We start from the raw sequence: 19940 nt of genomic DNA on the forward strand, positions 1-19940 counted from the left end.
CTGACTCACACACCATATGTCGCACAACTTACCCCAAAGAACTGTCAGAAAGGTTCTGATAGCTAAGGTACACCTTTGACAACAACTAACAAAACTTGGTAATGTCTTCCATAACAAAATATGCTGTTAATAGGGGTTACCCCTAACGGCCGCACATGCTTTGCAGCGATGTAGCATGCTCTCTGTCAGATGGTCCAAGAGCTCTTGTGGCAGTCGATCCCATTCCTCCAAAAGGGCAATGGGAAGGTCTTGGAGGGTCCTTGCTGGAGACTGACGGGATGCAGTTTACCTCCCCAATGCATCCCAGTGATATTCTATAGGATTCAGATCCGCAGACCACGCTGGCCAGTCCATGTAATGAATGTCTTCCCCAGCCTGACATTCATCCACCAGAGCAGCGCGATGCGGTCATTATCGACCATTAAGAGGAAGTCTGGACCAACCGCACCTCTGAAGAGTCGAACATGTGGTCTCATTACCTCATCTCTGTATCTCCAAGCGTTAACAGTGTTTCTCGGACCATCCATGAAGATGTGCAGATCCGTACGGCCATTCAGCATGATGCCGCCCCACATCATGACGCCACCACCACCATACTGGTCCCGTTCCACGATGTTCCTATGCTTGTATCGGCTACTTGGTTCTCTTCAGATTACAGTAATGTGCGATGGGAATCGTTCTGCAAACTGAAGCGGGATTCATCTGTGAAGAGCACATGCCCCCATTCATTCATAGTCCAGTTTCGATGTTGGCGGCTCCACAGTAAACGGGTCCGTCTCTGTCCTGGAGTGAGCGGGATGCACACCGTTGGATGTTGGGCAAACAGCCCTGCTGTTCTGAGCCTCCAAACCGGGCGAGTTGGCCGTGCGGTCAGGGGCACGCGGCTGTGAGCTTGCATCCAGGAGATAGTGGGTTCAAATCCCACTGTCGGCAGCTGTGAAGATGGTTTTCCATTTTCACACCAGAAAAATGCTGGGGCTGTACCTTAATTAAGGCCACGTCCCCTTCCTTCCAACTCCTAGGCCTTTCCTATCCCATCATCGCCATAAGACCTATCTATGTTGGTGTGACATAAAGCAACTAGCAAAAGCTGAGCCTCCAGCACACAGTTTGCAGGGAAACGGCAGCCCCTGAGACGGCTGCAAGCTCCGCTGACAATTGTCTTGCAGGTGCACTCAGATTTCGTCAGGCGGTTAAGGCCCGATATTGGTCCTGTTGTGGGGTAGTTACCCTTGGTCGTCCTGGTACTGGCCTAAGACTAACATCTCCTGTGTTTCAAAATCATCTCCGAAGCCTGGAAATGACACTTTGTGGCACATTCAAGTATACGGTGACTTCGGCCTGTGTCTGGCCTGCTTCCAGGCGGCCGAGTATTCTACCCTGCAAAACGGAGTCCAAATGGCGTCGTTGTGCCATTATGTTGTCACATTCACCATGAGGCTACACGCCGCACACTATAACAGGGCAAACACGACTGAGGGAATATGGGGCGCAGGCACTGGCTGTGTTTACCCTGCGGTAACGTCGCTAGTCAAAGTAGGGAACACCCCTTTCCTATACGGTGCGAACACTTAAGGTTGGTAGGTGCATATGTCATGCAATTTGCAGTCTATTTCCTGTTGCCCTGCTTACTCGTAACTTATGCTTAACTTTTGGACGCCAGTGTAGTAAGCAGTCTGGCTTATGTTGATGACTTTGTATTAATGGCAGATTGTGCCGAAAGCTTGCAGTCTAATATCTTGGAACTTAAAAATTAGCCTTTCCAAGACTAAATTGATGTCATTAGGTAAGAAATCCAAGAGAATTGAAAGTTAGATTGGGATACAAAGCTGGAGCAGGTGGATAATTTCAAGTATTTAGGATGTGTGTTCTCCCAGAATGGTAGTATAAAGTGAGATTGAATTAAGGTGCTGTAAAGCTAACTCATTGTGCTTGCAGTTGTGATCTTACAGTATTCTGTAAGAAGGAAGTCAGCTGGGTGGACTCAGGATATCTTATTCATAAGTTAGAAGTAACAGACATGAAATTAGTGAGAATGATTGCTGGCACAAACAGGTGGGATCAGTGGTGGAAAGGTACTCAGAATGAGGAGATAAAGGCTGTGTTAGGAATGAACATGGATGAAGCTGTACGCATAAACCGGCTTTGGTGGTGAGGTCATGTAAGGTGAATGGATGATAATAGGTTACCTAGAAGATTAATGGATTCAGGTATGGAGGGTAAGAGAGGTAGAAGGAGACCAAGACGACGATGTTTAGACTCGGTTTTTAACGACTTAAAGATAAAAGGAAGAACTAAAAGATTCCACAGAACTACTTAGAATTAATGGATTGTGGCGGTATTAAATTCTCAGAGGCTTTGCAGACTGAATACTGAAAAGCATAACGGTCTATAATGAAGATGTGTGTATATGTTCTTACAGGGTTTACTCCCGTAGCCTTTGAAGATTCCTTTTCTGCAGAATGCCGTGGTTTCCTTCTTCATTTTTCCCCGGAAGGGATGGTTTGCCTCATAGCTACTGTTAAAGTCTTCACCGTAATCCTGGCAAGGAGCCCTTTACAAGGTGCTACCAGCTCCATCACTTCCTCTCCACTTATAAATACTGATGTACTTTTATCCCAACAACAATCCATGTAATAACTAATACACAATAGCTAGTAATAAAACAACATGAACAGTCTGTCAGGCTCCACGTTTAAAATATAAAAGAAAAGTAGCCCACTGATACGTCCTCAATCCTTCAGATATCATCAGACTTTTAACTAATACACAATAGCATATTGGTTTGAGATAGCTGCTCAGACACCAGTTGCTGAAGGTCAGGGTAGCCTAAAATCAGATAATTCAACTAAGGCCTTGGAGTTATATTACAGAAGGTGTTTGGCACTGTTGGTAGTTGGCATTTAAAAGAAATATACATAATTTACTGTTTAGGAAGTACAGCAGCTTGATTGGGATTACAAAGTACCTTTTCTTCTTTACTATTTACAATACTAACTTTTGTGGGCCGAATGGAGACTGCAGTACATTGCTGCGTTATTGAGGTTTCTGAAGAATGTGTTGAGTATGTTATGGTGATTATGTTGAAGGCAAGGTGTGTGACATTAAGTAAAGAAATAATCTTGAATGAATTTTGAGTGTTGGGACTGTATGATAAAATATATTGGTGTGGAGGTGCAGTTGTTGAAAACATGATTTGAATCCCTCATTAGGGTTCTGTTATTCATAGATCGAGAACGTTCTGTTGCTCAGTAAATGCTTGTTGATGTTCTCCTAAATGGCTGTGGTGATAACACTAATGCTGTGTTGAAATATATGATAGAAAAATATCTGTAGAGAGGTAATTCAGGTTGGAATAACAGTCTTTGTAGATGTTGGAGTGATATGAATGCACAAAACATGTTACTAGGCATATCAGGCCATTTGACAGTGGAACCCAGAAAAAAAAAGAAAGAATGATTCTCAGTGGTGGTGTAAGATCACCAAATTTAGATTATGTGAAGATTTCTTCTGACTGGATACGTAAGTTGAGTCAAAGAAATGTTGACTAACGTTTACTAAAGATATATTTAGGTGATTGTATTATATGGTGTATAATAATAATAATAATAATAATAATAATAATAATAATAATAATAATAATAATAATAATAATAATAATAATATATATATTATTTTATATATATATTATATATTATATATTATATATTATATATATATTATATTATTTTATATATATATTTTATATATATTATTATTATTATTATTATTATTATTATTATTATTATTATTATTATTATTATTATTATTATTATTGTGTGTGGCTGTTCTATCCTGGTACAGTCATTGTAAGTCAGAACCTCCAACGAGGACGGGTAGAATGTGTCATTTATGGTGAAAATGAAAACCTACAACCTGTTTTCCACTCATTGACCGGGTCAGGGATGTAATGAATGAAACATATATAGGCTGTTAGTACAATGGGGTCGTCACTCCCAAGGTGATTTATTAATGAGTGATAAATGGTATGAAATGATAATGGAGAGTGTTGCTGGAATGAAAGATGACAGGGAAAACCGGAGTACCCGGAGAAAAACCTGTCCCGCCTCCGCTGTGTCCAGCACAAATCTCACTTGGAGTGACCGGGATTTGAACCACGGTATTCAGCGGTGAGAGGCCGACGCGCTGCCGTCTGAGCCACGGAGGCTTTTGTCATTTATGGTAAACTGCATATTATTGTAGAGGATAGTGTTATACGTAGCTCATGAGTTGCAGGTATATTGGGAACAGTACAATTACCCAGACCTCGAGCCAAGGGAATTAAGCATTTAAGGTTAAAATTTCGAACCTGGGGCCATCTGAACTGAAGAGCAATACACTGAACATTCAGCCAAGGAACCGGTCTTAAGGTAGATTGCCTCGAGTGAATGAAGTTACAAAAATTGAACCTTTTGGTATTTTCAGACTATGAAGTTACAAATATTGTTTCATTGAGAAAAAAGATTGGCCTAGTGGCTGGAGAATTAAGTGAGAAGTGTTGATTTAAGAAGTTACAGAGATACAAGTGGAGGATTATGGAGCAATTATACTTTTAGTGACTAAATTAATAAGAGATAAGATGTTAAGACTATTGTGATTGATGGATTTAAAATTATGAATAAGACATACAAATTTTTCATTGGGATATTTGTGCTAGATGAAAAAATGTTGTAGTTGTAGAAGATAATCCCACTGACACATCATGAAATGACATTCTTGAATGCAATTATTTCTTCACATTTTGGTTATAAATGTCATAACCAACAACAGTAGATTTATGTTTAATATGTTGTCTGTCTGATTCCTACCTTCAACTGAACTCTTGGTGTTATGAAGCATTTTTGTCTGTTGACAATCCCAAGGGAAGAAATTCATGTTCATATCGTGAGAGCATCTTATAAAAAGAATCACTACAATTGCTCAACACAGTATCAGGTGTTTCTCCTCCATCAAGGAGATATTGAAAAATTCTTTCATCTTCATCGCTGTAATAAGTTATCTGATTAATACATCATCATCATCACTGTGATAAGACATCCGATTGATACATTATTGTCATCATTAGAGCCTTGATTTCCATGCACTAACAAATCTCAAAATATGCATGCATTCATGCACTGTCATATAGCAAGACATGCACAGTAAACTGGAAAATATGCACCATGAAAATTCAGTTCAACATGGTTACATTTTCTTTTCCTTTTGAAACATTGTACAACAACTTTTTCCAAATTGTCTTGTTTTAAGCTTGTCTTGATCTTTCTACCTCACAAGAAGTGATAGGTGCATACTTAAATGAAGATATTTGTGAGGAAGTGAGGTAAAATTTTATGTTTTTTGCACTTTCACCACACATTAAGTCTTTTATAAGCTTGACGAATTCAAAATCAGGATTTGTACCGATCACTTTGTTCAGCTTATCTCTAGCTGCTGCAGCTACTTCTCCGTGCAATGACTGCAGACACATTTAAATGTCTTCAATAACTGCTAAAGATTCGACGTGGGGTTGACCTGTATCTTCCAACTTTGCTGTCCTAGCAGGCAACATGCCAAAATTTGATTTTATATACATTATTTAGTCTTGCAGCTCATGGATTGTGCTGAATTCCACTTGCACATCCTTATTGCAAGCATCTATTGGAAAACTGTCTATGACCTAAAACCGGAAAAGAGTCAGTTAAGTGATATTACGCCTAATCAGTGGCATTACGTTCATTGATGGCAAATTCAGAAATTGGATTAATTGGATTATAGGTTCTCTAGTTTATGTACTAACTTTGATTATAAGGTAGGATGCCAGGAATACATTCTTTTTCTCTCCGTCTCTCAATAATAGAAATATAACATGGAAAAAGACCCCAAATTCTGCAAACCAACATTCATAAAAGACACCATCACACAACTTAACATTATATTGTCGCTGTTCGGGAAAAAGGTCATATCCTACAATATTCTTCCTATCCATTATTTTTTCTAAAGATTGGTCACGCTTCCCAGCCACATATGGATATACAGTCCATCAGAACAATTTCCGTTGTGTTCGCTTTCCTATGACCGGGCGAGTTGGCCGTGCGGTTGGGGGCGCACAACTGTGAGCTCACATCCGGGAGATAGTGGGTTCGAATCCCACTGTTGGTAGCCCTGTAAATGGTTTTCCTTGGTTTCCCAACTAAGACGCAAACCTGTGTTTTCCATCTAAACAACAGAGAAGCTTCCCGAACTCTGAAGGTCACTTGGCAAGGCATAGCATTACAACACAATCCTACCCCGAAGTACCTCGGAGTCACTCTGGATCGTGCCTTAACCTACAGAAAACATTGTTTGAACATCAAGCAGAAAGTGGCTGCTAGAAACAATATTGTGCGGAAGCTAACTGGAACATCTTGGGGAGCACAACCAGACACAGTGAGGACATCTGCCCTTTCGCTCTGCTATTCCGCAGCTGAATACGCATGCCCGGTGTGGTACAAATCTTGCCATACCAAAGCAGTTGATGTAGCACTCAACGAAACCTGCCGCATTATTACTGGATGTTTGAGACCTACACCTTTGGAAAAAGTGTATTGCCTTGCAGGGATAGCACCTCCCGATATTCGCCGTGAAGTGGCAGCCAAGAAAGAAAAGAGAAAGGTGTTGACATTGGAAGCCCACCCTTTGTTTGGATATGAGCCACCACGCCAGCGGCTTAAGTCTAGGAGAAGCTTCTTGAGAGTAACCGAAACACTTGCAGGAACAGCGCAGCAAGCAAGAATTCAAGAATGGCGCGTCAGGAGTCAACATACGAGGATCAGTCAATGGATGACCCCAAAAGAGGAACTCCCTCCTGGCCATGTCACAGATTGGGTGAATTGGAGAGCACTGAACAGACTGCGCTCTGGTGTTACGCGGTGCAGGGTAAACCAGAAGAAATGGGGTTTCAAAGTGGACAGTACCTTGTGTGTATGTGGAGAAGAGCAGACCACAGCCCATTTGCTGCAATGCAGTTCATGCCCATTCAGCTGCACAACAGAAGACCTGGTTAAAGCAAAGCCAAATGCACTTGATGTTGTAAGGTTTTGGGCTCACATAGTTTAATGTGGCTCTTCGCCATTGGAGTATTTATATTATGTTTTATGTTTTTCCTTATCTTTAATTTTAAACTTATATATGCTTCTGACATGATATAAATAAATAAACCAGGCAAATGCTGGGGCTGTACCTTAATTAAGGCCACGGCCGCTTCCTTCCCATTCATAGGCCTTTCCTGTCCCATTGTCGCCATAAGACCTATCTGTGTTGGTGCGGCGTAAAGTAAATAGCATTTTCCTATGCTTGTGTGTAAAGGAAAATGAACCTTAAGTACATTATACTGTAGGAGTGCGTAAAAAATAATTCAAACGTACATTCCTAGAGCACGGTATGGTAAGGTTCATTTTCCTTTACACGTAAGCATAGGAAAAGGAACACAGTGAATATTGTTCTGATAGTCTAAACATCCATATCTGGCAGGGAGACTTGACCAGTCTTAAGGAAAATAATGTGTAGGAAGAGCATTGTGAGATATTACCTTTTGCCCGAACAGTGATTATATGTGCTCTAAAATCAGAAGAAAAGTCATATTATGCAATACAAATGTCCCAGTAATCACTGTTAAAGCCAAAATCATCACAATATGCGTTGTGCATGAATTTATTCCTAAAAGTGCCAAAACATGCAAACTTGCAAGGAAAGAAAACAAAACGATTATTTGAAACAGTTGTCATAAAAGGAATATTTGCAAAGTATGAGAAGTGTAACTAGCTTATTTGAAAACATGCATTTGCATGGAATTCCAGGCTCTAGTCTTCATCATCATGATCATCATGATCATCATCATCATCATCATCCCAAAATTGCAATACAGTATGAAAAGGGCATTGTATGAACTGGATGCCCAGCTCTATAGAACAATGTGTGCTTTGGAGAAATGGTGTTTGGATACTAGTATATTCCGAAAGTGCTACCTACGAAATACTAATTTGGGGAAATTGCAGTTGAAATAAATCGTCACAACAAATAATTCTTAATTTAAGCATACTTAACAGTTTTACTATATCTGTCATTATAAGGGTTAAAATTAAGGGTTAAGGTTAAAATTTCGAACCCAGGACCATCTGAACTGAAGAGCAATACACTGACCATTCAGCCAAGGAACCGGACTCAAGGTAGAATCTGTGAAGTGTGGTTGTGCATGACATTGCTCAGAAGAGGATGGAGTCTGACAGCGCATGCTTCCTTAATTTTCTTTGATTTGCTTTAGATCCCTCAGGAAATTAGCACGAATACTAACCATGCTTATGTGAAGGCTGTGCCGCCCTTCAGAATGCAGACTAACGAATCCACATGATAAACAGACTAATGGGTTTGCATGCAAGCAGTGTGAAACAAAATAATTATTTATGAAGGCTATCCTTCTACGAGTATAGGTTACACTATTGAATGTTTCAATAAACTTCTCCCTCCTTCTGGTGTTAGTTTAAACGATTTAAAAGTCCAAAAATTAAGGAGGGAGGACTTAATGAGTTCCACTAATAAAAGTGTCTTAGGGCCTGAATAATAACACGTGAATGGCACTCATTAAAGTAAGCCAATGAGTTAAACCTTTAAGGGAACTTTGAAATACTTTTTAATAATAATAATAATAATAATAATAATAATAATAATAATAATAATAATTTTTGTGAGGCTATTTCTCGCCGGGTACAGCCCTTGTAAGGCAGACCCTCCGATGAGGTTGGGTAGCATCTGCCATGTGGAGGTAACTGCATGTTATTGTGGTGGAGGATAATGTTATGTGTGGTGTGTGAGTTGCAGGGATGTTGGGGACAGCACAAACACCCAGCCCCTGAGCCATTGAAATTAACCAATGAAGGTTAAAATCCCCGACCTGGCCGGGGATCGAACCCGGGACCCTCTGACTCAAAGGCCAGTACGCTGACCATTCAGCCAATGAGTCATATATACTTTTTAATGTATACAGTATTACTCAACTCTTTATAACATAATGAGCCTAGAAAACTAGAGTAATGGATTTAAATAATGATATTTGTAGTGACACACTGGTATCTACTCTTCATGTGTTTATATCTTGCACAATCATGGCTGAGAAATGAGAAAAATATTGTAGATAATTGAAATATATGTTGGAAGATGTACTATTGTGAAAGCTGTGCAGGTAGGTAGTTATTTTCAGTATATCTAGTTTAGAATCATAGTACATTCTTTTCTATTGTGTGCGTGTTTTTCCTTTGGGTGTAAATTGTTTTGTTTGGAATGCTTGATGTTTGTGGCATGTTTGTGATGTGGGCTGCATTTTAGAAAGTTTAAATTGAAAGAATCTCTAGTTTCTCTTTCATCTCTTAGATGTTTTGCACATTTTGTACTTGGTATTCGCTGCTTTTTAGAGAGGTTAGTGAATGCAGGGTGTGGTGTGTCTGTTCTGTGTTACAGTGACTCGTACTCCTCCTCCTGAACCCTTCCCTGCTCCACTTGAGGACGGTAAGTGCCTGATGATGACTGGCATTCTTTTCATGCTTCCTAACCTATTAATTTGTGGATGGTATGCATGTGTGTTTATTTTTTTGAAAGTGTGGATAACATAGTTTAGATTTGACACATTTTTTAATGGGAATTAATAAACTTGATTGCAAATTTTGGTGTACATGAATAGTGATAGGAATATGAAAAGGAACACATAACTGGATTATCCTAAAATCTCTGTATATTTGGCATGATTTGATACATTTGATTTTTTCCACTTCTTAAATCATAAATTTACTAATGAAGAACTTATGCCACAAATTTACTAATGAAGAACAACGATTTTTCAGGTAAGACGTAATTAAAATTGATACCATAAAATGAAAGTACAGTAATGATCAATCTTTCATTATCACTGAAGGAGAAGAATTTATCCATGTTGGTTTCTTACCTAATAAATGACTATTTTCTGCATTTTCTTACCCTTTCCACTTAATGCCAGTTTCCTACCTGTCTTCTTAGCATAGTCCAGTCTCAGCATTCCAACCTTCTCAGGACTGGAGGGGTGCCAGGTTACTGGAAAAGCTGGATTATTTGCATTTATAGGCTAAAACTACCTGGTTCTTTGAATAAAATGTCCTGATGCACACTTCATTTAATATTGTATGTATTATATGTTATGTACATACCAATAATATTTAGGGTCGTAACTCAAAAAATACACTCTTCAATTCTGGAATAAATGTCACATTGCACACTGTATTTCGAGAAAGGAAAGTAGTCTGCACGTCGTTATTTTCAGTAAGAAACCATGTAGAGAGTGCTTTGTTTACTTCAGGGTTATCCCCCGTCTTCATAATCTATCACATGTTCCGTATGCAGCAGTTTTTATAAAAGCTGCAATTTTCACCTGGTTCTTTTTAATATCATCGTTTTTAATATCAGTTTCTTTATCACACTTTTCTTTTACTGGTAATGATAATGTTTTGTGCTTGTGTTTCTCTGAGTTTCACATTGTTCAAACCACTGTTGATATTTAACACACACATGAAAATATGCAGCTCCAGAAAGAGCACAGAACCGTAACATACATGTTATAACAATAATTCAAGAAAATGGTGGATGGTTTTAAAGGTCGCACTACAGTGAGTTGCAGTTCAAATCCAGATGTTTCAACATAGTATAGCAGATGGGATAAAAGCCAGATTGACAGAGTTTCTACTGTATAGTTTTGTGTTTACTGTATATAGGTTTATGTTATGCTTTATAGGCAGTGTAATTCCAGATTGATTGCTTTGCTTACTTGCTCTCTTCCATGCTTGGTGGATTTTTGCTCTGCCTTTAGTTAAGCACTGCTTTTATCTGCATTTTGATATTTGCTTCATTCTTTATTTAAAAAATAATGAATTACTTAATTAATTTATTTGTTTATTCAGTGTTAATTAAAATTAGTAAATTAAGCACAATTGTACATAGAAATTACCCTGAAGAATATGTTTTAAGGAAACTGGCACATTTTACAATTTTTTCCGAATGTGTAAGTAAGTGAGTGAGTAAGTAATTTTTAAGGCAAAGTTAGGGCCCTAGACCCTGTCTTACACTTAACCACAACATTTAAAAAATTAACAGACACATAATGTTTTAAATGCAAACAATATTTTTTTAAATTAATATAGTACTAAGAGCAAATATGAAGATAGTAATAAAATAAATAATTATAAAATGTACAGCATGACAATATAAATGAACATGATAATAATTATAAAACTAAGCAAATACATTTCTAATTTTTATGAAAATATGATCATTCGCGTACTCATTCACACTTCACCCATCGAACAAGTCGGCTAGAAGTATTCAGCAACTGATCGTGGCAATCCATCTTAAATCTCCTACGAGAACGCAAATCCCTAATTGTAGCAGCGGCAGTGACTACAAAGGGGCGATTGTAAGTCCTGGAGTGACTGAGAGATATTGTTAACCTTTTAAGTGCTGAGTTTCCAGTTGACTGTTTGGCACCTCAGTGCTGAGTTTTTTCATTTGTATGTAAAAAAAAAAAAAAATGTAGAAGCCTCAATTTTTAACTTATCAGTGGGGTGATTAGCTTAAAATGTTTCTAAATCTTTATAAATCTAAATGCAAATGGAAAATCCTACACTTACGTTCAATATTATTTTGAGAGAAAACAAAATTACACTTTGTGCCATTGCGTACATTATTTTTATACAAAGTAAAGAGCCTAAAATAATATTATTTACTAAAATCTGTAGGCAACTAATACATGTAACTTCTTAGAGGTACATAAGTTGATATTTTAAAATACTTTCTAAACTTGGAATGTGGTGATAGTTAAATGTTTTCTACTGGTTGTTTGTGATGCCGATTTGTTCAACTATATGCACCAACTCCACTGGCTCAAAAGTTTTTAAAATATCAATGATTTTCGGGTTGTCATCAAACACTACTTGGCCCTCAGAGTCTGTCACAGTTAATTGAAAATCTGGTGGAGAAGAGGAATCCATCCACCACGAAAATAGTGATAAAATAGCTTTTGAGCTCACCGTGTTTTTCTTCTTTCGTTTTTGAAGGAGGCTCTGTTTCTCTCTCACATACAATATTTTCGGCACTCTCGGTATCACTCTCATTTTCATAATTGCTTAACAATTCATTAAAATCACCATCTCCATCATCACTTTCCACTGTGGTTAATAACTGAAAGATTCTTTGACCCGAAATAGCATTGCTGCAAGAGCAACTAGATTGTTGTTCCGCCACGTTTGTTTACATCACAGATGAACTCCACAGATGTCTACAAAAAGCTCTGCAAGTTACTTCCAGAAGCTATAATCTGTGATCAATTAGTTTTACATAATACCCAACAGATGGCAGAACATGTCAGAACATGTCAGAGATCAAATTGGCACTCGAGAGTGAACCGGGAAACTCAAAAATATTGTTCTCGCGCACCATCTATAGACGGGCGTAGCAGTGCTGGACCGGCTGCGTCAGCCCTTCTGTAGGTGGGTGTAGCACTCATTCGGTTAAAGAGGAGCCAGATCGAATTTTGGTTATGATAGGGGAGAAGTAATTAAAGTTAGATGAGAGATAATCTAGTATACCTGAGCTTAGAACTCCATGCAGAAGGGACAACATGTGGAGACTGCGATGCTCATGAACACGAAGCCATGACAACTCCATATAATACAGTGAAATGTGAGAATCACATCGCAGCTTACAGCTTACAGGTGTTTAAACTCTGTTTGAGCATCTTGTTACTGTCTTGAGGTATATCCGTAAGTACAGTGTCGCAGTAGTCTAGAATTGGTAAGATTAGGGATTTTACCAGTTGTATTTTAAGATGTTTTGGAAATATAGTAGAGTAGCGTTTGAGAGGAAATAGGGATTTCTGCATCTACGGCATGTATTTGTCACTTGTTCAGTCCAGTTTAGGGTCTGCATGGAATATACGACTCAATTTATCCGATTCACTAGTTTGTTTTAACAAGTCAGTATTAAATTCGCCTATGATTATGACATCTTCGTATACCTAGATAAGATCTGTTAAAGCTGCTTTGAAGTCCTCCATTTGTCTAATATTAGGTGGCTTATATACAATTCCTATTAATATTTTCTTATTACAATTGAGTTCAACAAATTTGTACTTAGGTTGCAGGAGAAGGCTTGGGTCTGAGGTGCAGATAATCTTGCATTTTAAATCATTCCTGTAGTAAAAGGCTACTCCACCTCCTCATCTGTCCGTTGTAAGAGCGAGTATCCATTGAGATTTACAGCACAAGACGGCATATATCTGCTTAACCAGCTTTCTGATATGCCAATACAATGCACCTTATTAAATTTGAAAATAGCTTGTATTTCTTCCAGGTGAGCTGTAAAGGATAGTGAATTTAGGTAACAACAGGAATAAGCTCTCAGGTGGTCCATCAGCTGTCTCCTCAGGATGGATCCCCTTGCCTCAGGGTATGGGAGGGGTGAGGGTTGAGAGCTGGACTCCATAGTCAGAGAACACAGGTGATACAAGCGGGCCTTGTAACACTACAATCACAAGTAAGCCAACAGTATACAGATACCAGTTGAACCACACCATTGGCTGTAACTCGATCAGAGTATATATAACTTCTTCTTGCATACATTGACCAGTTCAACTCAGTTTATGGATGTGTTTGCGATGACTAAACAGACCAATCCTGGCATAAAACATATGCCCACATAAATCACACTGAATGGATGCAGCAGGGCTGGGTTGTAATTGACGGATTTTTCTTGCTTGTCGCTTGGTCTCTTGATGTCTGCGACCTCCTCTTTTAAACAAGTTGACAGCGGTGGATGTAGTGTTCTGCCACAGTGAATGGTCCACAACACATTCTTCCTATGCCTGTATATTCATGATATGTTTCAGCTGGTCCTTAAAATCCTTAAGAGGGTCTCCATGAGGTCTACTGCCGGAGCAAAGTTCACCATAAAGAATTTGGTGGGGAAGCCTGGTATCACCCACGTGGTGAACATGGCCTAACCATCTCAGTTGATGAGCGATGATTGTTGCCTCAATGCTATTTAGCTGCTCTTTGTCGAGAACTGCCGTGTTGGTCACGTAGTCCTCCCACTTAATATTCAAGATGTATCTCATTTTCTGTTGGTGGATACGCTCAAGTTTTTTCATATCACAGCGATAGATGCCCAAGTTTCACAGCCATACAGCAGTGTGGAAATGATGACAGCTTTGTACACCATGAGTTTGGTATGCATTTTTAAGTCGTTATTCATGAAGACTCTGTGCATTAACCGTCCGAATGCTGCATGAGCAGTTCCAATTCTTTTATCAACGTCTTGTTCACAGGTACACCGTTTAGACAAGATGCTTCCAAGGTATGAAAAGTGATCAACCTGTTCCAGCATTGTGTCTAAGATGGAGATACTGAACTCAGGAACAGTTAATCCTGGGGGAGGTTGTGCAAGTACCTTCATTTTTTTCCCCCCGCATAAATGGCAAGATCAAAGCGATCACGCGCAGTTTTAAAGCAGTTGACCCTCTGTTGTAGTTCTGCAGGTGTTAGAGCAGGAGATGCGGTGTCATCGGCATACTGCAGTTCTGTCACCCGGGTAACCAGAGTACATCTTTGTGAGCAAACTCTTGCCGGATTGAAAAGGCGTCCATCAAAGCGAAATTTAATCTCCATGCCTAAGTTGTTTGCAGATGATTCATGCAGCATGGCAGCCATGTTCAGTGCAAAGAGTGTAGGAGCAAGCACACAGCTTTGTTTCAATCCATGAGTGATTGGGAACGATCTGATACTGAGTTACCATGAAGAACTTTTCCAGACATGCCATCATGAAGAGCTTGAACCAGTTCTGCATAAAGTTCAGGACATCCAAAATGTCTCAATACTTTCCACATCGCAGATCTTTGGTACTAAATCAAAGCCTTTTTTCAGATCATAGAAAACTAAATACAGAGGCTGCTGTTGCTCTGTACATTTCTCATGGAGTTGTATAACACAGAAGATCATATCTGTTGTGCCTCTGGAGGTTCGGAAACCACACCAAAGGACAACAAAGCATTGGAACAGAAAGACCTCCAGCTCAAGACTGTTTTAAAGATGAGCATTTCACAGTTTTTTTTAACTTTCATCATGCTTTTTTTAAAACTTTTAACTAACAGTTCATTTTGTGTGTTTCCTATCCAAGGATAGGAAATTAAGTCTGTGTTTTGTACAGAGTCTTTGAAAGAAGGAAGAAACATGATTGAAAGTGAATACGAAAATATTAGCAAGGTGCTGTATCTGTTGTTAAGGCAGCAAAGAGAATTGCCCATTATGGGACCCATTTTGCAGGAGAAAGCCCAGCAAATTTTATGAAGAATTTCAAGAAAAGACTGAGCCTGGATTTACTGCTAGGCAACTGAATGTTTGTGGTAAAATACTGTCTGCTGATGTAGAAAATGTCCAGAAATTTAAAGTTAACTTTCAAAAACTAATTCAAGAAGAGGGTCTTACTGGAGATCAGCTTTACAATTGTAACAAGGGAGGTTTGAATTTTTGAATGTTGCCTTAATAAACTCTTGCATCTTGGGATCTACTGCATGTTACAAAAGAAGTAAGAAGAGGGTTACAATCTTGGCAGGCAGTAATGCAACAGGTGACCATCAGTTAAAACTTGCTCTTGTAGGGTAAGTGAAAAATTCTCATGCATTTAAAAATGTCAAAAAGGACACAATTAAAAATGGCTCCTTCTTTTGACCTACCAGTTTGATACATAGGCTAGCCAAGTGCATAGATAAATGGAAATATTTTTTAAGGACTATTTTTTCTGTAGTATGTGCCTTTGGTGGCGGAAGTTCCTCAACCTACCCCGAAAAGCACTTCAGATTCTCAAGAAGACCTTGTCACACCCTGATGCCGAGCAATTGTGAGACAAAGTTATCTAAGCCATACCCCTTAAACCAATTAGTCAACATCAAGCTCTGTGGTTTGCCAGTGCAGTTGGTAATTTTGACTATATTGGCTTTCTTAAAAATTTTAACGGTATTATTATGGGTATTCAAATAAATCTCAATATTCTAAATAAAGTATTGTAATACAAGAAAAGCAGTAATTTGTCAACAGTGTAAAATGCAACAATAAATCATTGTTAATGTAGCTTCTCACTTGAATAGTTATAATTTCTATAGTAATTACTTTTCAGACGGTTCCATTTTAAAAATTTTTTTTGAATTGTTTACTAAAGCCAGGAGTTGAGATTAACTAAACTTATTTCAAATCTTCTGTAAGTTACACTGATGTTGTCCCACTTCTGTATTATAATAATTAAAATGTATTATGCTAATGAATATGCAAATTTATCATAGGTAAATAATTCCAGAAATTTTGAGCCTTGTTCTAGAAAAACTGGAACATTATGTATATAAGTTGACTGGACAATAAATTAGTTGTTACCTGTAGACGTCATTCTAATACTGTGTAACTCTGCCTCTAGTTTAGATAATCTCCTTGGTTCAGTGAGGAAGAGGGGTCTACAAGTTTCTACAGGTATGCCATATCCAGTTGTAGCCACTGGATGATGATGAGATCCCATCGAGCCACCAAATTGCAGGGATGCTGATGTCTGTGTTTCACCTGCTGTTCCAAATAGTCCCACACATTTTCTATGGGATTAAGATTGGGGGATTCAGCGGGCCACTCAAGATGTCATTGTATTTGTCATGTACTGTATGTGTGCATTTCCTGTGAACATGGCTGTTATAATCTTGGATAATGGGATTGTTCACAGCATACTCGCCATGAAGATTACAAGAAACGTAATTTATTTTAAGCTCGTATTGTCAACCTTAACAAGCGTTACGGTACTTTTATGAGATCCACCTTTACAGTACAAATTAAATTTATTCCTTTCAGTATATCATTAATCATGGTACATGTTTCATCTGCATTGGAAGACATCTTCAGCCATCAAAATTTAAAAAACAAAAAGAGAGCAAGGATATATATTTAAACTTTGAAAGGTACTGGATATTATTGGTATTTATTATCATAGGTAAATTTCAGTATTTTGCCATTACTAGTTGCCTCCTCTATCTGGACATTATATCCCACTACCTTTACATATTGCTGGCTGAATACTTCTGCGTTCTGTAAGTCCTTGTATATACACTCCTCTTGTTCATTAATGATCCCTGGAATGTCCTTCCTGGAACCTGTTTCTGCCTTGAAGTATCTATACATATCCTTCCATTACTCCCTAAAATTCATATGGCTGCCAATTATGTTTGCCATCATGTTAGCCTTGACTGATTTTTTTGCTGAATTCAATTTCCTAGTGAGCTCCTTCAATCTTTCCTTACTCCCACAACCATTCCTAACTATTTCTTTCTAATCTGTACCTCCATCTTAAGCTCTTTATTTCCCTGTTGTAATGTAATGGGTTCTTACTACTCCTTACCACTTTTAAAGGTACATATCAGTTTTCACATACTCAAAAATTTCTTTAAACCCATCCCATATGTTTACATTTTTATTTACCATTTTCCATTTACCATAATTGAATTTTTAAAAAATTCCCTATTGCCCTCTTACCAGCCATATGATGTTGCCTAATAGTTCTACTTTTACGATATTCCTTTCCAACACATTTATTTTTAACTCTGACAAAGACATCTTCATGATCACTTAGACTGTCTATCACTTCTGTTTCCGTACAGAGCTCATCTGGTTTTATCAGCACCACGTCTAGAATATTTTTCCCTCTAGTTGGTTCCATCACTTTCTGATTCAGGTGTCTTTCCCATAATAAGTTGTTCACCATTTGTTGGTCATGTTTTCTGTTGTTTGCATTCCCTTTCCAGTTAACATGTGGCAGGTTCACATCACCCACTACAATAATGTTCCTTACTGTGTTGTTTCCCACATAGTTGATTATCTTACCTAATAATTTATTCTGCATCAGCATCAGCGCCAGTCTTGCCAGGTCTGTACACTCCAAAACTTCAAGTTGCCTTTTGCCTTTGAGAGATGAGTCTTTCACCTAGAATTTCATGTTCCTCATCCCTAACTTTTTCGTAGCTTACAAATGATTCTTTCACCAGTATAAATACTTCTGCACCTGTCTCTACGATAAGCACTCCAGTTCGATGAGAAAATGTCTGCATCCATGATATCACTCCTCAGCCATGATTCAATTTCTTTCCCAATATCTGGTAAATACAGTATATATCTGTCAAATTACTTAATTCTGTTTTGTTCTTTATGATACTTCTACAGTCTGACACTAACAATTTTTTGTTGCCCTTACTTGACTTAATGCTTCCTATGCTGTCATCACCACTCCTTAGTCCATTCCATTTCCCTGAATGTACCTTCCTATAACTCTTCTAAACAAATCTCCTAACTTATATGCACCTTTGCAGTTCAAATGAAGGCCATCTGAGCGTAGATCCCTATCTCCTACCCACCCATTTGGAGCTACAAATCTTACTCCCAATTTCCCAGATACTCACTCCATAGTCCCATTTAAATCCCCAATCACCCACCATTCATTATCCCTCCTACACAGTATCCCACTCATAACAATCTCTGCTTCCTTAAACTTCTTCCGTGCTGCCACAACCAGATCCCAAACATCCCCAACTATGTTAATACTCATTCCTGCTTGCCTTACATTATTGGTACCAGTGTGGAAAATTACCACCTTCTCCTTACCCTCCTCCCTCCTTTCTATTTTCCTCAGCGTCTGTTTATTTTTATTATACAATCTTCCCGCAACAGCTGCAGGTTGCCCAAGGACAAAGAGTACCTTAACAACTATAAAGGATACAGTAGATACATGAGACAATATAAAGTTAAGAGTAGACATAAGATTGAGGCACGTTAAACATTTGAGGTCTGCAAGCATGGTTTTTGAAGATCATGATGGACTTCTTGAGTGTGGTAATGGCGATGTCATAGCCCAAAGGTATTGTAGGAGTTGACAAAAAATTTAGGTTAGGTTCCTGTAGCACCTAACATCAGGCCGATTACAGAGATGGATGAGAGCTTGTGCTTTTGCTTATAGAAGTCCACTGTTTCTTAATAAATTCTTCTTTTCCCCCTGCATCGACCTCTTCTGGCTAGTTTTCGATTGCCTCAAATCTAATTGTTGGACCAGTGATGAAACCTTCAGAACAGGATGGCTTAAAAGCAATAATGTCAATGCATCGGTTGCATCCTCTGTTGGAGAGACTGTGTACTTCTTCATAGACATTATAACCTTGTCCTGTCAATGTGTTAGCTATCATTGATCTGGCTACATTATGGCGTGAGGTGCGTAGTAATTCACCATGTGGACAGGCTCCCAGAACATGTCAAAGAGTTTCGAAGTATCTGTGGCAACGCCGACAGAGGCGGTTGCCCTGGGATCTGCCAGGTACAGTGCACACAGCAGAGACATTGGCATTCCTTTTTATTGCATCACACCATTCACTGTAAGACAATCCTTCATGATCATGAGCCCATGTATTTGCTGGAGCATACTGTTTAAATAGGACTACACCTTTGCCTTTATGCTCTTTCTTGCTCCAGTTGTCATAAACTCTTCTTCTCAATTCAAGTCAAACTTTCTTTGTATCTAAAAAAAACCATGCCTTTTGTCTCAAATAGATTCTGTTTCTGCTACATTCAATGTGGCGAAGTTCATGCTGATTTCTTGACATGTTTCTCGTTGAGTGTGAAAACAAAACGTTATTGGAAGATTTCAAAATTTTGTGTGCACTAATATGTTGCAGATATATTTGCCATGATGCACAAAATAAACCCAGACCTTTAAATTTCATTTCATTGAATATCATATCATTCAGAACATCCAGGGGAAGTTGCAAAATTTCCTTTAACGCTCCCATAACCATAATATCGGCTTCA

At 38.5% G+C, this 19940-nt stretch overlaps 1 protein-coding gene across 2 annotated transcripts in view; it reads left to right on the top strand.

The window, feature by feature from the left end:
- LOC136877441 (katanin p80 WD40 repeat-containing subunit B1) overlaps positions 1-19940 on the top strand; it is a 267324-nt gene that overhangs the window by 110255 nt on the left and 137129 nt on the right. The window contains exon 8 of one of the 2 annotated variants that reach the window (XM_067151483.2): positions 9508-9555. The exons of the other annotated variant lie outside the window; for it this stretch is intronic. Within the exon in view, the coding sequence (XP_067007584.1) occupies positions 9508-9555 (48 nt within the window). The remainder of the gene's footprint in view (positions 1-9507; positions 9556-19940) is intronic. 2 annotated transcript variants of the gene reach the window in all.

The sequence above is a fragment of the Anabrus simplex genome, chromosome 7 (genome assembly GCF_040414725.1).
Source record: "Anabrus simplex isolate iqAnaSimp1 chromosome 7, ASM4041472v1, whole genome shotgun sequence".
NCBI lineage: Eukaryota > Metazoa > Arthropoda > Insecta > Orthoptera > Tettigoniidae > Anabrus > Anabrus simplex.